This window comes from Engraulis encrasicolus, chromosome 16, assembly GCF_034702125.1.
Source record: "Engraulis encrasicolus isolate BLACKSEA-1 chromosome 16, IST_EnEncr_1.0, whole genome shotgun sequence".
Taxonomy (NCBI): domain Eukaryota; kingdom Metazoa; phylum Chordata; class Actinopteri; order Clupeiformes; family Engraulidae; genus Engraulis; species Engraulis encrasicolus.
In genome coordinates, this window is record NC_085872.1 from 25,461,424 (window position 1) to 25,475,010 (window position 13,587).

General features: G+C 42.7%; 1 protein-coding gene across 1 annotated transcript; it reads left to right on the forward strand.

Annotated features, from left to right (window-relative positions):
* Positions 1–478: 478 nt before the first annotated feature.
* On the forward strand, positions 479–12,163 carry csrnp1a (cysteine-serine-rich nuclear protein 1a). The gene is made up of 5 exons (XM_063219108.1): positions 479–624; positions 5,588–5,832; positions 6,491–6,759; positions 7,259–7,612; positions 10,215–12,163. The coding sequence occupies exons 2-5, from the start codon at positions 5,607–5,609 to the stop codon at positions 11,142–11,144; spliced, it is 1,779 nt and encodes a 592-aa protein (XP_063075178.1). The 5' UTR covers positions 479–624; positions 5,588–5,606; the 3' UTR covers positions 11,145–12,163.
* Positions 12,164–13,587: the final 1,424 nt, after the last annotated feature.

Sequence of the window (13,587 nt, forward strand, 5' to 3'; positions counted from 1 at the left end):
GGCACATGAGGGTTATTCAACTTTTCACTGTGTGTTGTGACATAACACACAGCACACTACATTCAGGAGATAGACTAACATACTGCCTCATCTAAACTGAACACAGACAACCAGAGGGGTGACTGTTTACTGAATCAGCAATACCTCATTCACATCTGTATGTAGTCTTACCAGAAGTTACCTTTGTAGGCTACTCTGGTAGGGTACAGTTGTCTGATACCTGGATAAAACAGAATACACCTAAAATATGCCTGTGATCATTATAGTACACGTCACAACAAAAAGAAACATGAAGGATTTTGAATTCTTTGTATGATTTATTCTGATAGCGTTCTAGTAAGCTAGTTTTTTGGAGAGTGTCTTTGTGCGTAATTCTGTGTGCGTAAGAGCTGTGAGAACACGCGTGCGTTCTGCTCAGATTACTCCCTACGTCAGGCACTCTAGGGGGAGCTTTTCACTGACGATAACAGAGGTCTGAAGAGCGACTGGGTTTAGACAGGAAACTACAACTGGCAATGTACGGTTACGGTGGTGTTGGGGCAGTGTTGCATCTGGATATTTTCACACCTCAGCGGAGAATACTGATAATTGGCGATCGCTGTTGATGATTATTGGTAACGGAGAGTAAGTAACCCTCAGCCATGTATAGCCTACAGCGAAGCATAGGACAAGTTGTAATGAGTGAAGTGTCTCAATGAATGTAAAGTCTCGTGGGCTGCATTGTTTCCCCGTTAAGAAATCTATAAAGCATTTCGTGACAATATTAAATATTGTGACTACTATCTGTAGGCCTACTATCCGTCATGACGTTAACAAGGGCTTCGCATGCAGGCACGAACTTCGTAATTAACCCATTTGTTCTAGTTTTCTACAACAGTTTTTATGTTATGTTCTCAGTGACACATTTGTACATACTTTTTAAAATATCTCAGTCTCGTGGCATCCATTGCTCTTGTTCCATTCTTATTATATTATTGGTAGTGTGATTAGCCTATAATAATAATAATACTTTAATTGATGTAATTGTAATGTAATTTGATTTAATACTGAATTCGATTCTCTTGCAAATCAGTGCTGTATCACCCAGAGCTACAGCAAGTAAAGCACATTCCTTCGTTCCATTATTTTATTTGTTTACTATAGCCTACTCACATCTGCCCACTGTCACCGAAGGGGCTCTACATTCTTTTCTGAGCAGGGTGAGAGGAAGGAAATGCAGTGGGGGTGTGGGGGTGTGAAAGAGAGAGTGAAAAGATAGAGAAACTGTGAAGTGGGGTCAAGTATTTGGTGTCAGTTCTGTGGTTTGGTGGTGTATCTTTTGCATTTCATTCATAGTTCCACTTATACGCTGTGTCTTTTTTGTGCCTTGTGCCTTTTTGTGCCTTGACTTTAAAATCCTTCAGTTTACATTGTTATTTTCCTAAGGATGGTGCATCAAGCTTTCGGTCGCGCTGTGTGTGTGTGTGTGTGTGTGTGTGTGTGTGTGTGTGTGTGTGTGTGTGTGTGTGTGTGTGTGTGTGTGTGTGTGTGTGTGTGTGTGCGTCGTGTGTGTGTGTGTGTGTGTGTGTGTGTGTGTTTGTGTGTGTGTGAGAGAGAGAGAGAGAGAGAGAGAGAGAGAGAGAGAGAGAGAGAGAGAGAGAGAGAGAGAGCATGTCTAAGTGAGTGGGTGGTCACACTCTTTGCCTGTTTTTGTTTCCTGTGCCTGTTCTCAGCACTCTGTGGTGATGACCCTCTGCACCTGCCCCTCTGTCCTTACTCCCACCCTCTGTCCAATCACACTGTCCCTGACACGGTGACACCATACTTTACTTGCAAAACACTGCCCTTTTGATGACACAAACCAAGGCATGTGTGAGATAGTAGTCGCTTCTGCCGTTTAGTTGTTTTGATCTGAGAAGCTGTTTGTCCAACATCTTGTTTTGGATAACTTCAAACTTCAGTGTTCTGTGCAGAAAGATACTAGCTGAGGGTGTTTGATGTGCAGTTGGAAAGGAATTTCCCGCATTGGCAAAGCATGAACACACACACACACACACACACACACACACACACACACACACACACACACACACACACACACACACACACACACACACACACACACACACACACACACGCACACACACAGGCGCGCGCATTAAGTGTGGAACGCGAATGGAGTGAGGTCAAGGAACGGAATGTCTTCTTGGCAAACGCAATCATGAGGGATCACATTTTTCAACAAGAAGGGAAAAAAATCTATTTCTTCTGAAAACAGACCTTGGTATTTATGATGTATGTAAGTCTCGTAGTTGTACAATCCTAACATTCTCTGAGGTCATCCTTTCTTAAAAATAGCTAAACATGTTTGAAATGTGGGATGATCAACAAGAATGAATGTTAACTTGACCACTGTCACTGTGTAGAAGAGAGAGATTTAAAAAAATGTACTGAAGAAACGTAAACGTTACAACGCTAAATGGTGGCACAATGCAATGCCGTGGTGTATGCACAAAATCACGTCATGGCAATGATGACACAGAGGATGTCTTAAAATCCCTGGCTGAAAATGCGCCGATGACAGAGAGGGAGGGAGGAATTAAACAGAAAGTTGTTTACATAACATGGGACGGAGACACCCACCCTAGCGTGAAACTGCGCACATGAACCTGTGTGAAAACGTCAGAGTCTGGGCTACTTTTGGCACCCAAAGCCGCTGGTGTGTGTGTGTATGTGTGCCTGTGTGTGTGTGTGTGTGCGTGCATGCGTGCGTGCATGCGTGTGTGTGCGTGCGTGTGTGTGTGTGCATATGTGCATGTGTGTGTGCATGCGTGCATGTGTGTGAGTTTGTGTGTGACCGTGCTGCTTTGTTGATCCACACAGTCCTGCTATTCTCTGTTCTTCTGGTCAGTGCCAAGACATGGTATAGCACGTCAACACTGAGGTTCTTTGCTGTGGTGGTATGTGAACTGACGGCTTTGTGTCATGTGCATGAGCATGTTTTCCTCCCAAGGCGACAAACCCCTCCTCATGTGCAGAACATGCTCAATGTTGTGCCCTCTCTGCAGGGACGTATAGTATACCCCCGCAGCCCCCGCGAGGCAGGGGGGCCCATACGAGACGGGAGGCCCACATGGGCCCTTGACTTGAAGAAACGGGCCCCTCCACATGATATTACTGTAGGCCCTCTTTTTTTTCGTTTGGGGGGCAATTTTTGGTAGCTTGCAGGGGGGGCTGAAGTATTTGCGTTACGCCAGTGCCTCTCTGTCAGACTGTTAACAAGTTTCATATGAGAGCAATGTGTGTGTGTTTTTTTTTTTTGTGCCGGTGTCCTGTCTATATGAGCGACCCGTCGAGATGTGATTCTCTAGGCTACTGAGCATGCGCACGCATGCGCACACCCTCGCGTTGGTTTTCGCGGGTGATTGCCCATCGAATTGTGAGACCGCAAGTTACGATACAGGATCCCCTGAGACTGTCAACTTTAGTGACTCAAACTGTAGCCTATGTCATCCTGAGGTTACCACCAGTCATCCATAGTCTAGGTAGCCTATAGCCTGTCCACCGACTGTCATGGACTGAAAGTTACGATATATCCCCTGGGGGGAAAACGTGAAATAGCGTGGATCATCCAGCAGATCATTGGAAAATCTGCGAAATAGCGTGGCCTCGTACATTTGCTTCTTTGTTGCCTAACCGTAATCGCTCACACACTCAGCCTCGAACATTGTAACATCGATCAGAAAATACTATTTATGTAGAAAATTATTATGTAGACTATTTATGTAGGCCTAGAAAAAATCGCCACCTCTAATTGAGCTGTCAAAATGCTCCCTCCACCCTTTTCACTCAAGAATTTGCATCGACTGCATTGTAAAATGCCTGAACATGGTAAGAAATGCACTGGCGTGGGGATGTTATGAAATTATGATTCCGGTCATTAAAAGACAGACATCTGCCAAAACAAAGCCACAATACGCTATCTGCTATCTGGGAATATCTAAACCGCGCTTGTTTATCCCCATAGCACATGATTTCATGTGACAATTTGCCTTGCGAGCCCACGTCGCATTGAAACCAAACCAACAGCAAATGACTACATTAAACAACCCGTAGCCAGGCCCTGATCCCAAACACTTTCTCCAGTATTTGCGCAAATCCAACTCAGTCTCTTTCATATGGCACGTTTCTTAAGTTGCTCAAACGAGAGGCTCACGGTTTTTAGTGGTCAGCAGCCGCACGTTCTAAACTCCGCACGAAATAAACAAAAGAATGGTTATTAAAACTGTCCTACGTGGACCGATTGAAACGCCTTCCGCGGAAAATCAAGGTCGCTCATTTAGATGAGGCATCGCAAATCGATAGAACACCACTATCGAATAGGGCGACCGGTCGCTCATCTCGACGAGGCAACACATCTCGACAGAACACCGGCCAAAGCATTCTGCTAGCTAGGGAGAATGTCCTGACTTTTTCCTCTGGACTAACTGGAGGCATTTGAGGAATGTTAATCACTTAGATCAGTGGTGCTCAAACTGTGGTACTTGTACCACTGGTGGTACTTGAGACATCTCTGGTTGTACTTGGAAGAATTCATTTTTTGTGCATGGATTTGAAGGCTGATCAAGTTGTTGCAGTCGAAAATGTCTCTTTGGTCTGAACTGTATGAATCTGAAAACATAATGCAGAATGATACTAGGCAAGCAAGAAATTTAAAAACAAACTTGCACTGAATGTGATCGTAGCTGTTGATGCCGTTATGAACCTCTCTTGTAGGCCTATTGACTGGCAAAAGTGAATATGGAAGGACTTTGCTGTGATATTCTAATGCTGGTTGTCAAGGTGGTACTCGGAGAGTTCAATATTTTCTCAGGTGGTACTTCACACAAAAAGTTTGAGAACCACTGACTTAGAGGAAAAAAGAGAGCCATTGACTTCTTGCCCGTGCTCTACACTGCTCTGCCTCCTGTTATCAGCAACCAATTTGGCAACAACTGGTCTTCAATTTCTTTGACCCCCTACCCATGTCAGAAGCACTCCCATCAGATCCGTTGAGGAGATTCTTCTGTCTGCAGGGTTGTTAGTGGAAACCTGAAAGAATGTAGAAAATATTTCAACACTCAGCATTTAGTATATAAATGGCAATGGTGGTTTTAAGTCACATGTTTTTTTTTTCTCCTCAGAAATCGAACGTGTCCTTCATAGTTAACTCCTTAGCACAGAGCCTATGTTATAACCTTGCTGTCACCAAATTTGTAATAGCTATGTGTTAGTCTGATACTAATGTCTCTCAGTCATGTCATAGCAATGTTGTTACAATGTAGTTGAGTATTTTCAGCGAGTAGTAAAGAGAGATTGTTTTGGTCTTTTACGACTTTATTGATGATAGGACAGTTTGAGAGGTGGACAGGAAGCGAATGGGGAGGGGTCGTCAAAGGGTCGGGAATCGGACCCGGGCCGGGAATCGAACCCGGGTCGACCGAATGGCAGACGAGTACCCTTCCGGTTGGCCACGGCAGGGCCAGCAAGCAATAAAGAGGTCCGCTGCCAGCGACCCCATCTGCAGTAAGAGGCTACTGACATTGACATTGGCTTCGTGTTTTCTCAGATAACGTCTGCCAGCTGCCATGAGCAGGGATCTCAAGAGGAAGTTTGAGGACAGTGATGAGGATCATTACTGCACCTCCTCCTCCTCCTCCCCCTCCCCCTCATCACCTCCCTCATCCTCATCGTCCCCCAGCGTCCACAGATGGGACCTGGAGGAGCAGGAGGAGGAGGAGGAGAACACACAGAAAGAGTCTCCGGACCGGAGACTTGAACCCACGCCTCACACTCCACATTCTGCGTCCTCCCGTAAGTCACTCACCCACATTGTCCTCTCCTCCACAGTCAAAATAGTGCACAGTTTTCAAAGAATGCTTTATGGTCCCCCTGACTCTTATCAGGTTGAATGCACATACACATACATACACAAATGTATACACAAGGCGTTCCTGTTATCAGTTCAAAGCATTTGTGACGAACAGCAGTTGATAAGGGACTATGTACAGGCCTATACTATGCATATAAAGACATGTCTGTGCACAGGTATCGTGTAAGACAGGAGGTAGAAAAAATTGCAGAAAAAATAGTAATGGTGGCAAAAGTTGGGTTTTGTTTAAAGTGCTAGGAGACTATCCATTTTGCTGGCAATCAACATGCAACCGCTAGCATGTACCACTAACATGAGTTTGTGAAGGGGTAATGCACTGAGTCAGACCTAGATTTGGGGTAGCGTATCTGTAATTGTCTGAGTAGAGAACAAAGGCTGCTGTACCCCCATCTGGTGGTACCTAAATGAACTGCAACACTGACCTCTATGGCCAAACCCAGAGAATTCTCTGTCTATGAATTACAGTAGGCCTACTCGCCCTTTTATATAGTTGTTTGTTTATGCTATACCTGACGATTTCTACCTCCTTCCTTTTTTTCTGAGCTGTAAACACATTGTCTTTTTTCTTACTCTGCACAGTGAGCTCCGTCCTGAGGAGCGCTAAGCCTAAGCGGGTTCGCAGGAAAGGCAGAGTCCACTTCGGCGCGGTGACAGTGTTTCACTTCCAGCGGTGTCAGGGCTTCACCAGCGTGCCCAGCCATGGGGGCTGCACTCTGGGCATGGAGAGGCGACACTCCTCCTACCATCGCTACAGCCTGGCGGAGCACCGGGTGGAGCAGAGGCGGCAGCGCAGGGAGAAGCTGAGAGACAAGCTGAGGGAGGAGGCACTGAAGATGGTCAAGCAGAAGGTGAGTTTCCTGGTGTAGTCTCACTGCAAATAGAAACACAACTTCCATACTTTAACTAGACTGTTTTCAATGGACTTGATGTTAAAGGAGAATTCCTGCTGATTTCAACATGCCGTTGTATTGCTCACACAATACTAGTGCTTTGTTTACATTTTAAAAACAGCAATCATTTTTAGGATGATATTTGGAGTATGTTGAGATGATTTTTAAATGCAAACAAAGCCATGTCTGACCTACAGTATGCATTAGAATAGCAATTACAATAGAAAGGGTGGAACAAAAAAAATGCCACGTCTTTGGGTATTGACAAGTCAAGGGTAGCATGAGCAATCCAACTGCTTGTTAAAATTGGTAGAAATTCTCCTTTGAGTATTACTTAAATGTAAATAGTATATGGCATATAATGTGGAATTGATCGACATCATTTCTATTAAGGAATAGAGGGAATAATATGATATAGAGTGATTAACCCAATGTTGATGTGACATCATTCCTTCAGCTACTGAATAGTGGCAGTCTTACCAGGGAAGAAGCTCAAAATCTCACACTGGAGGATGTCCCAGAGGTTCAATTAGCCTTCAACAGTGTGGACAAGGAGGAGGAGGAGGAAGAAGAAGTCAAGGACAACAACGCAGATGGTGCGGAAGAAAATGATGAGGGATACTTGCCATTCTCGTACACTTCCAAGCAGAGGCGGAGGCTGTTGCAGCGTGCAGGTGTGACGTGCATCGACCGCGAGGAGAAGCGAGAACTGCAGGAGCTGCGGCGATGGCGCCAGGACTGCGGGTGCCACTGCCAGGGCTTCTGTGAACCCCTCACCTGCGCCTGCAGTCTGGCCGGCATCCAGTGCCAGGTAGGCTATAACACGTCTGGACGGAGGTGTTTTAGACCCACGAACATGCTGGTTTTATGAAGTGAAAAAGCTTGTCATGTCATATGTGTTATTTTAACTTGCTGATGCCTGTAAACTTACAGTATATGGGTAGATGACGTGACGTGAACATTTTGCTGTCACAGGCTCTTAAAACTAAGTAAATTCATGCTTTCGAAATTGTCAATGTTTTAAATGATCAAACTAGTGTCCATGTTGTGAAAACGTAATGTGTAATAAAACCAGAGTTTAAATAAGTATACTTAATTTTGAGTCAAATGCCACATTTGTCCTATGGTGTGATTGTCACAAGCCTGGTTCTAAATGTTATAACATTTTTAAATAAATAATCAAAGCTCAGTCATTTCTCTAAACAATCCTGGCATGTTTTTCAAGGTGTCTATTTTGGAAAGTGGCAATGTTTAATTTTTTTTCCAATTTTTCTGAGACCATATGGACTTGTGAAACTTTGTCACAGAAAACAATATCCTGTGGTGTGACATCACATTTTTGGGTAATTCTGTGGATAATTATCTATTGTTGAAGCTCCAGCTGTTCTTAAATTGTGACTTCAGACCCTTAAGAAGCCAATAGCAAGGGTGGATTTTAGTTTTTTCTCTCAGAGTTCTTCAATCAATCAATTACGTTTTGCTACCACAAGATGTATTAGTTTTGCAGTCCTTTGGTGTGACAGCCATAAAATATATTTTGACAATACTGTATATTTTTATATTTTTTCCTTATGTTTATGTATGCAAATGCATCTTACTGAAGGGGAAATTGTATTTCATTTGGCAACGACATGGCTTTAAATTAACTCAAAAGCTCAAAAGTCCTATGGTGTGATGGTAAAACTCCTATGGTGTGACACTTTGGAGTATCACACCAAGGACAAACAGGTCACACCAAAGGACTAGATATCTGTGAAATAGCTTTTAAAACAACTGGTAGTACATTTTTTGTTTGTTTTGTTGTTTGACTAGATAGCCTACATATTGTGTATTCAAATTACTCATTCCTTTATTGGCCATTAGAATTTATACTTTGATGCATTGTTGATGAATATCTGCTGTTGATTTTAGATACTGTCAAAGGATATAAAAATGTCATTAATGGTGCTTTGAAACCATAGAATACAACGGTAACAGTGAAGGAAAGATGAGTGAGAGAGTATAGAGAAGTATAAATGAATAAAGTATGCTGCGGAGAGCTCAATATATAGCATAAATGTGCTTCCCAGCTTCAGATACCAAACAGGCACTGGCCACCACACACTACAGGTTCAATGGTGGGACAGTCATAGCATACCTACAAAGAGGGTGAGGTGTGATGGTCATGCCAAGGTCACACTTCACTATGAGTCTTATGAGCTCTGCAGGTTACATCTAATGACCTCATGGTTGTCATTAACTGTTAAGATAGGCTGATAAGCTATGACTCAAAGACTTATAAGTGCAAAGTGTAGGTGCATATTGACTACAACATTACATTATGATCAAACGACAAAATAATCATGTTGATACATTTGTTTCTGGCTCAGTTTTGCATTTCTGTCCTTTAGCGTGACATGAATGTCCTACGGTGTGACATTTTTTAAATGCTCAAATATTTGTTTGAACTTAACAATATTTTTGATAAACACTGAATATTGCATTAGGGAAGAACAAATTATCATCCCTGAAAAGTTAGTATAAATTCGGACAATTTTGAAAATTTAAAAAGAAAGATATCTCTGTATTTCCTCGAAGGTTTCTAATAAGCTCACCTCAAATGGGAAAAAAATACTTAAATGGTAATTTCTCATTTAATTAACACTTTAAAAAAATGCAATAAATATGAAGAGTGTAACAATGTTCATGAAACTCCATCAAGCCATTTCTACATTACTTAATATATATATTTCTTAACGTCACACCAAAGGACATATTTTCAGCAAATTGCTTTATCAACGTAAATAAATAATCAATTAATAGACCTACATTGTGACCACTTGGATTTTTTGAAAGATCAATTGCTGCACTACGTAGACATATACTTTTTTCCCTCATAAACAATGTTTTGTGAAAAAAATGTTTTTTGCAGCCTATCTGTCATCTACCCATATACATACATTATCATATGACATGTGGACCAAATAGGAATTAAATAAGTGAATGACTGTTCAGAAGTTGTGGATATTTTCAGTGTCAGGCACTGCTTTAGTACTCCTAGCAGCAGGTGTTTTAACTTCACAGGTAGAGATCGTGGCTTGAGCATGTACAAAACAATCCCTGCCAAAGATTTAATTGAAAATCCTTTTTGTCAAAGTTCCTGATTCCAATAAGCACACAGATAATCAGCCCACCAAGAATAATGAGCGAATTCATCTGAATTATTTCAGATTTAACACAAAGAGGAATTGTTATTTGAACTATCTGAAGATGAGATTATTACGTATAGTCAGTTCCCACTGATGTTTGAAAACATTTAACTGTACACAAGGTCAGACATTGAGAAAAAAAGGCTTTTGAAGTCTTGAGAATGAGTTTCCTCCACGTCTGTTTCTTATCTTGTTGTGACTCCTCTGTGTTCTCCAATCCTGCAGATGGACCGCTCCAGCTTCCCCTGCGACTGCAGCAGGGACACCTGTGGTAACCCAGCTGGCCGCGTGGAGTTCAACGCCGGCCGAGTGCAGACCCACTACATCCACACCCTGATGAGGCTGGAGCTGGAGAGACGGCGGCTGGATGACAGACTACAGAGGAGGCATCCCATGAATGAGGAGGAGGAGGAGGAGGATGATAACGTGGGTGGGCGACGTGGGAGTGAGAGTGGGCAGGGGACTCTGAGCTGGTTGAACAGCTCTGTCGATGACACCCTGCTTTCTCTAGAGAGCTGTGCCACCACCCCTCCCTTGACTCCTCTCTTCCCAGCTCCCGGTTTCATTATTGGGGCTGAGGTGACTGCCGAGGGGGAGAACAGCTGGAGCAGTGACATGACGGACTCCTCCTGCTTCTCCATGCAGAGCAGAGACTCAGGGGCCGACCTGGACACCCTAACAAGTACACAGGATCACAGAGACATGGGGCAAGACGTCCTCAGCCTGGGACTTGAGTCTGATGATGATCTCCCATTTAGCATTGATGGGGGTGACCACAGTCTGTGTCTTGAGAACAACAGGGAAAAGGCTTTGAGTTTGACGCAGATGTCCACGTCAGTGTTTCTTGATGAAAATGCCAATCAGACTGATGCCATGTTTCCGTACGAGGAGGCGCTCCCAGACCCGCCACACACGCCCTCGCCCTCTATTGGGGACTCGTCTGAGAGCTACATGGACCCCAGCCTGTCCTCCTGCTCCAGCTTGGAGTTTTTTGATGACCTCCATGACTACCACGCTAGTCCGGCCGTCAGCCATCTTAGGGAGTACAGCAGCTATCTCAGTGACGGCGACCTCTGCTCCCTCACCGGACATGGCTTTCACCAAGGGGAAGATATGGGCACGCAGCTTCTAGAGTCTCTTATAGGAGTTGCCTAGCTAGCTACCAGCTACCATGCACATATAAAGAGCTGAATGCCCTCGTGTGTTTTTGGAGTTATTAGCATGGAGAGGGCCTTATATTAAGTGCCTTATACATATTGCATATAAAAAGGATATTCCTTTGCTTTAAAAAATGGTAGGATGTTTTAATCCTCCTGACTGTGTATTTCTATAGAGTGTTACCATAACCTCTCACTTTCATGCTTATCTTCAATTTTTTTTGTGACAACCAGAGATCTGCAGTGTCTTATTCCCTGAGCAGGAAATTATTGCACTTGGCAGTGACTTGTAGCAGTTTATATGAATCTTGGATTTCCTGTCTGTGTATCTAATAACAGAACCTCAGGGACCTTTGCCATATCATAACTTGTTGGGATGTTTATAGATGCTATAATAATAATAATAATATTAATAATAATAATGATAATGATAATAATAATACAGTGATAATAAATATGTACAGTAATAATGGAATGTGACTGGTACAAAACTTTGACATTTGTTGACAATAGTGAACATGAAGACATCGTAATTTGTCTCTCCTGAGTTGGGAACTACTGCACTGTGGCATATGAACAAGTTATTAAGAAGCACAAGTTTTATTTTCATGCCATCGGCTATATTCTCTGGTTTCTGTCTACATGCTGATGATGGTCCAAAATTACACATGCAATTTCCAGGGTGATGCATTGGTCTTAAGCAGAAGTTTATTTATTTGATATTTATCATTTGTACAGTGTCGACAAGAACATCAACTATATGGTCAATCAATCAATCAATCAACTAAAATCAAAACGTGCCATTAAATATTACTGCTTATACATTCATTTCCTTATTTAATTTGGATTTTTTTTCTGTGCGTGAATACAATACTTTTCTGGATTTTTTTGACTGTAAATGCAATAAAATAATGAAATAAACAGACAACAGTCATGTGTCACAACTGTACTCGGGACAGATGCACCAAGACAGGCCTTCAGAAATGTAAGGAACTGGAAGGAAGTCGTTGTATTGTTTATTGGCCTACTGCTGTGCAAATCATTACCCCCCTCCCCTAATAATAATAATAATAATAATAATAATAATAATAGTATTAATAATAGTGATATCTTTATTATTAGTAGTAATATTGTTGTTATTATTATTGTTGTTATTATTATAGGGCCTAATTGTTATTATAATTATTATTATTATTATTATTATTATTATTATTATTATGATAGGCTAGCCTAGGCCTACTTGGTTATTCACCTGGCATGTCCAGACATAATCAGTATGCTACAAAAGATGAAGACAAATAGGCCTACCTGCATCACTTCATCAGTAGCCTAGTGTCCACTGTTCACAGTTACCGGTACATGGAGTACAGTATGTACTGTATGTACAGTATGTACTGTATTCCATGCAGGGGCGCCTGCAGACTTGATCAGTAAGGTACGCACCAACCTGAATGATGAAACTGACAGACGCCATATCATTAGGTACAACTTTTCAAGCGTTATACTTTTCGACTCGGGTAGAAAGTTGGCGCAGAGGTGTCTGCTGCAGCATGAATGAAGTTCACGTCACAAACATGGCTGAGATGGGACCATAAAAAGCCCGGGCACGTTGTGCAAGAAAAGGCAGAAAGCGACTACATCAGCCTGTTAACCCACCGGGGAATGCACCGAATGTTAGTCCAGGCTGATCCCAAATGCGCAATAGAGACAGAGCACAAGAACCACCGACGCACTCGCACACAAATCGCAGAATGCTGTTCATATCAGCAAACGGGAAAACGTGCGCATTAGAAACACCCAAACTGCATGTCATCAAAACATGCAGAATTGCTTTAGAACTAATGCTTTCCCGAACATAATGCGTAGCACACACAGCTAACCAGCTGTCAGTCCTGCCGTCCAAAGCTAGTACAAAGCAAAGTTCCGTACCTCTCATAAAACCGTCTATGTAGAAAGCCACAATACACAGAACGGTAACCAAAACACTTTAGGAAATATGACACCAGAAGCAAAGTACCCTATAATATTTGCCGCGGCGGGCTCAGTGATGAATGTAACAGCTTAGCCTACCTGTACTGGTACCATCCAATGTCTTCTTGCTAGCCCACATGACAACTGGTTTTTGGCTGCTTGAAACTTGTCACCTTCAAGACATTGACTTCGGTTATATGATTTTTCTGCCATCAGCGACGCCACGTCATATGTGTTATTCCAAGTGGGAAATGGAGAGCTGATAACTAGAACTACTAGACTTAAATTTGTGGACTATCTGACTGGAGGTAGCCGCTCAAGTTAGAATTCAGCTGATGGAACTAGAACTTGCTGCTGTATCTTTTTTTTCCAGGAGCGCGCGAGTTTTACGCACAGAGGCAAAAGGCAGGCTATCTGCCTTTGTAAATTAATGGTGCCCAGCCATAATCTATGCTCTTTAATTTGCTTCA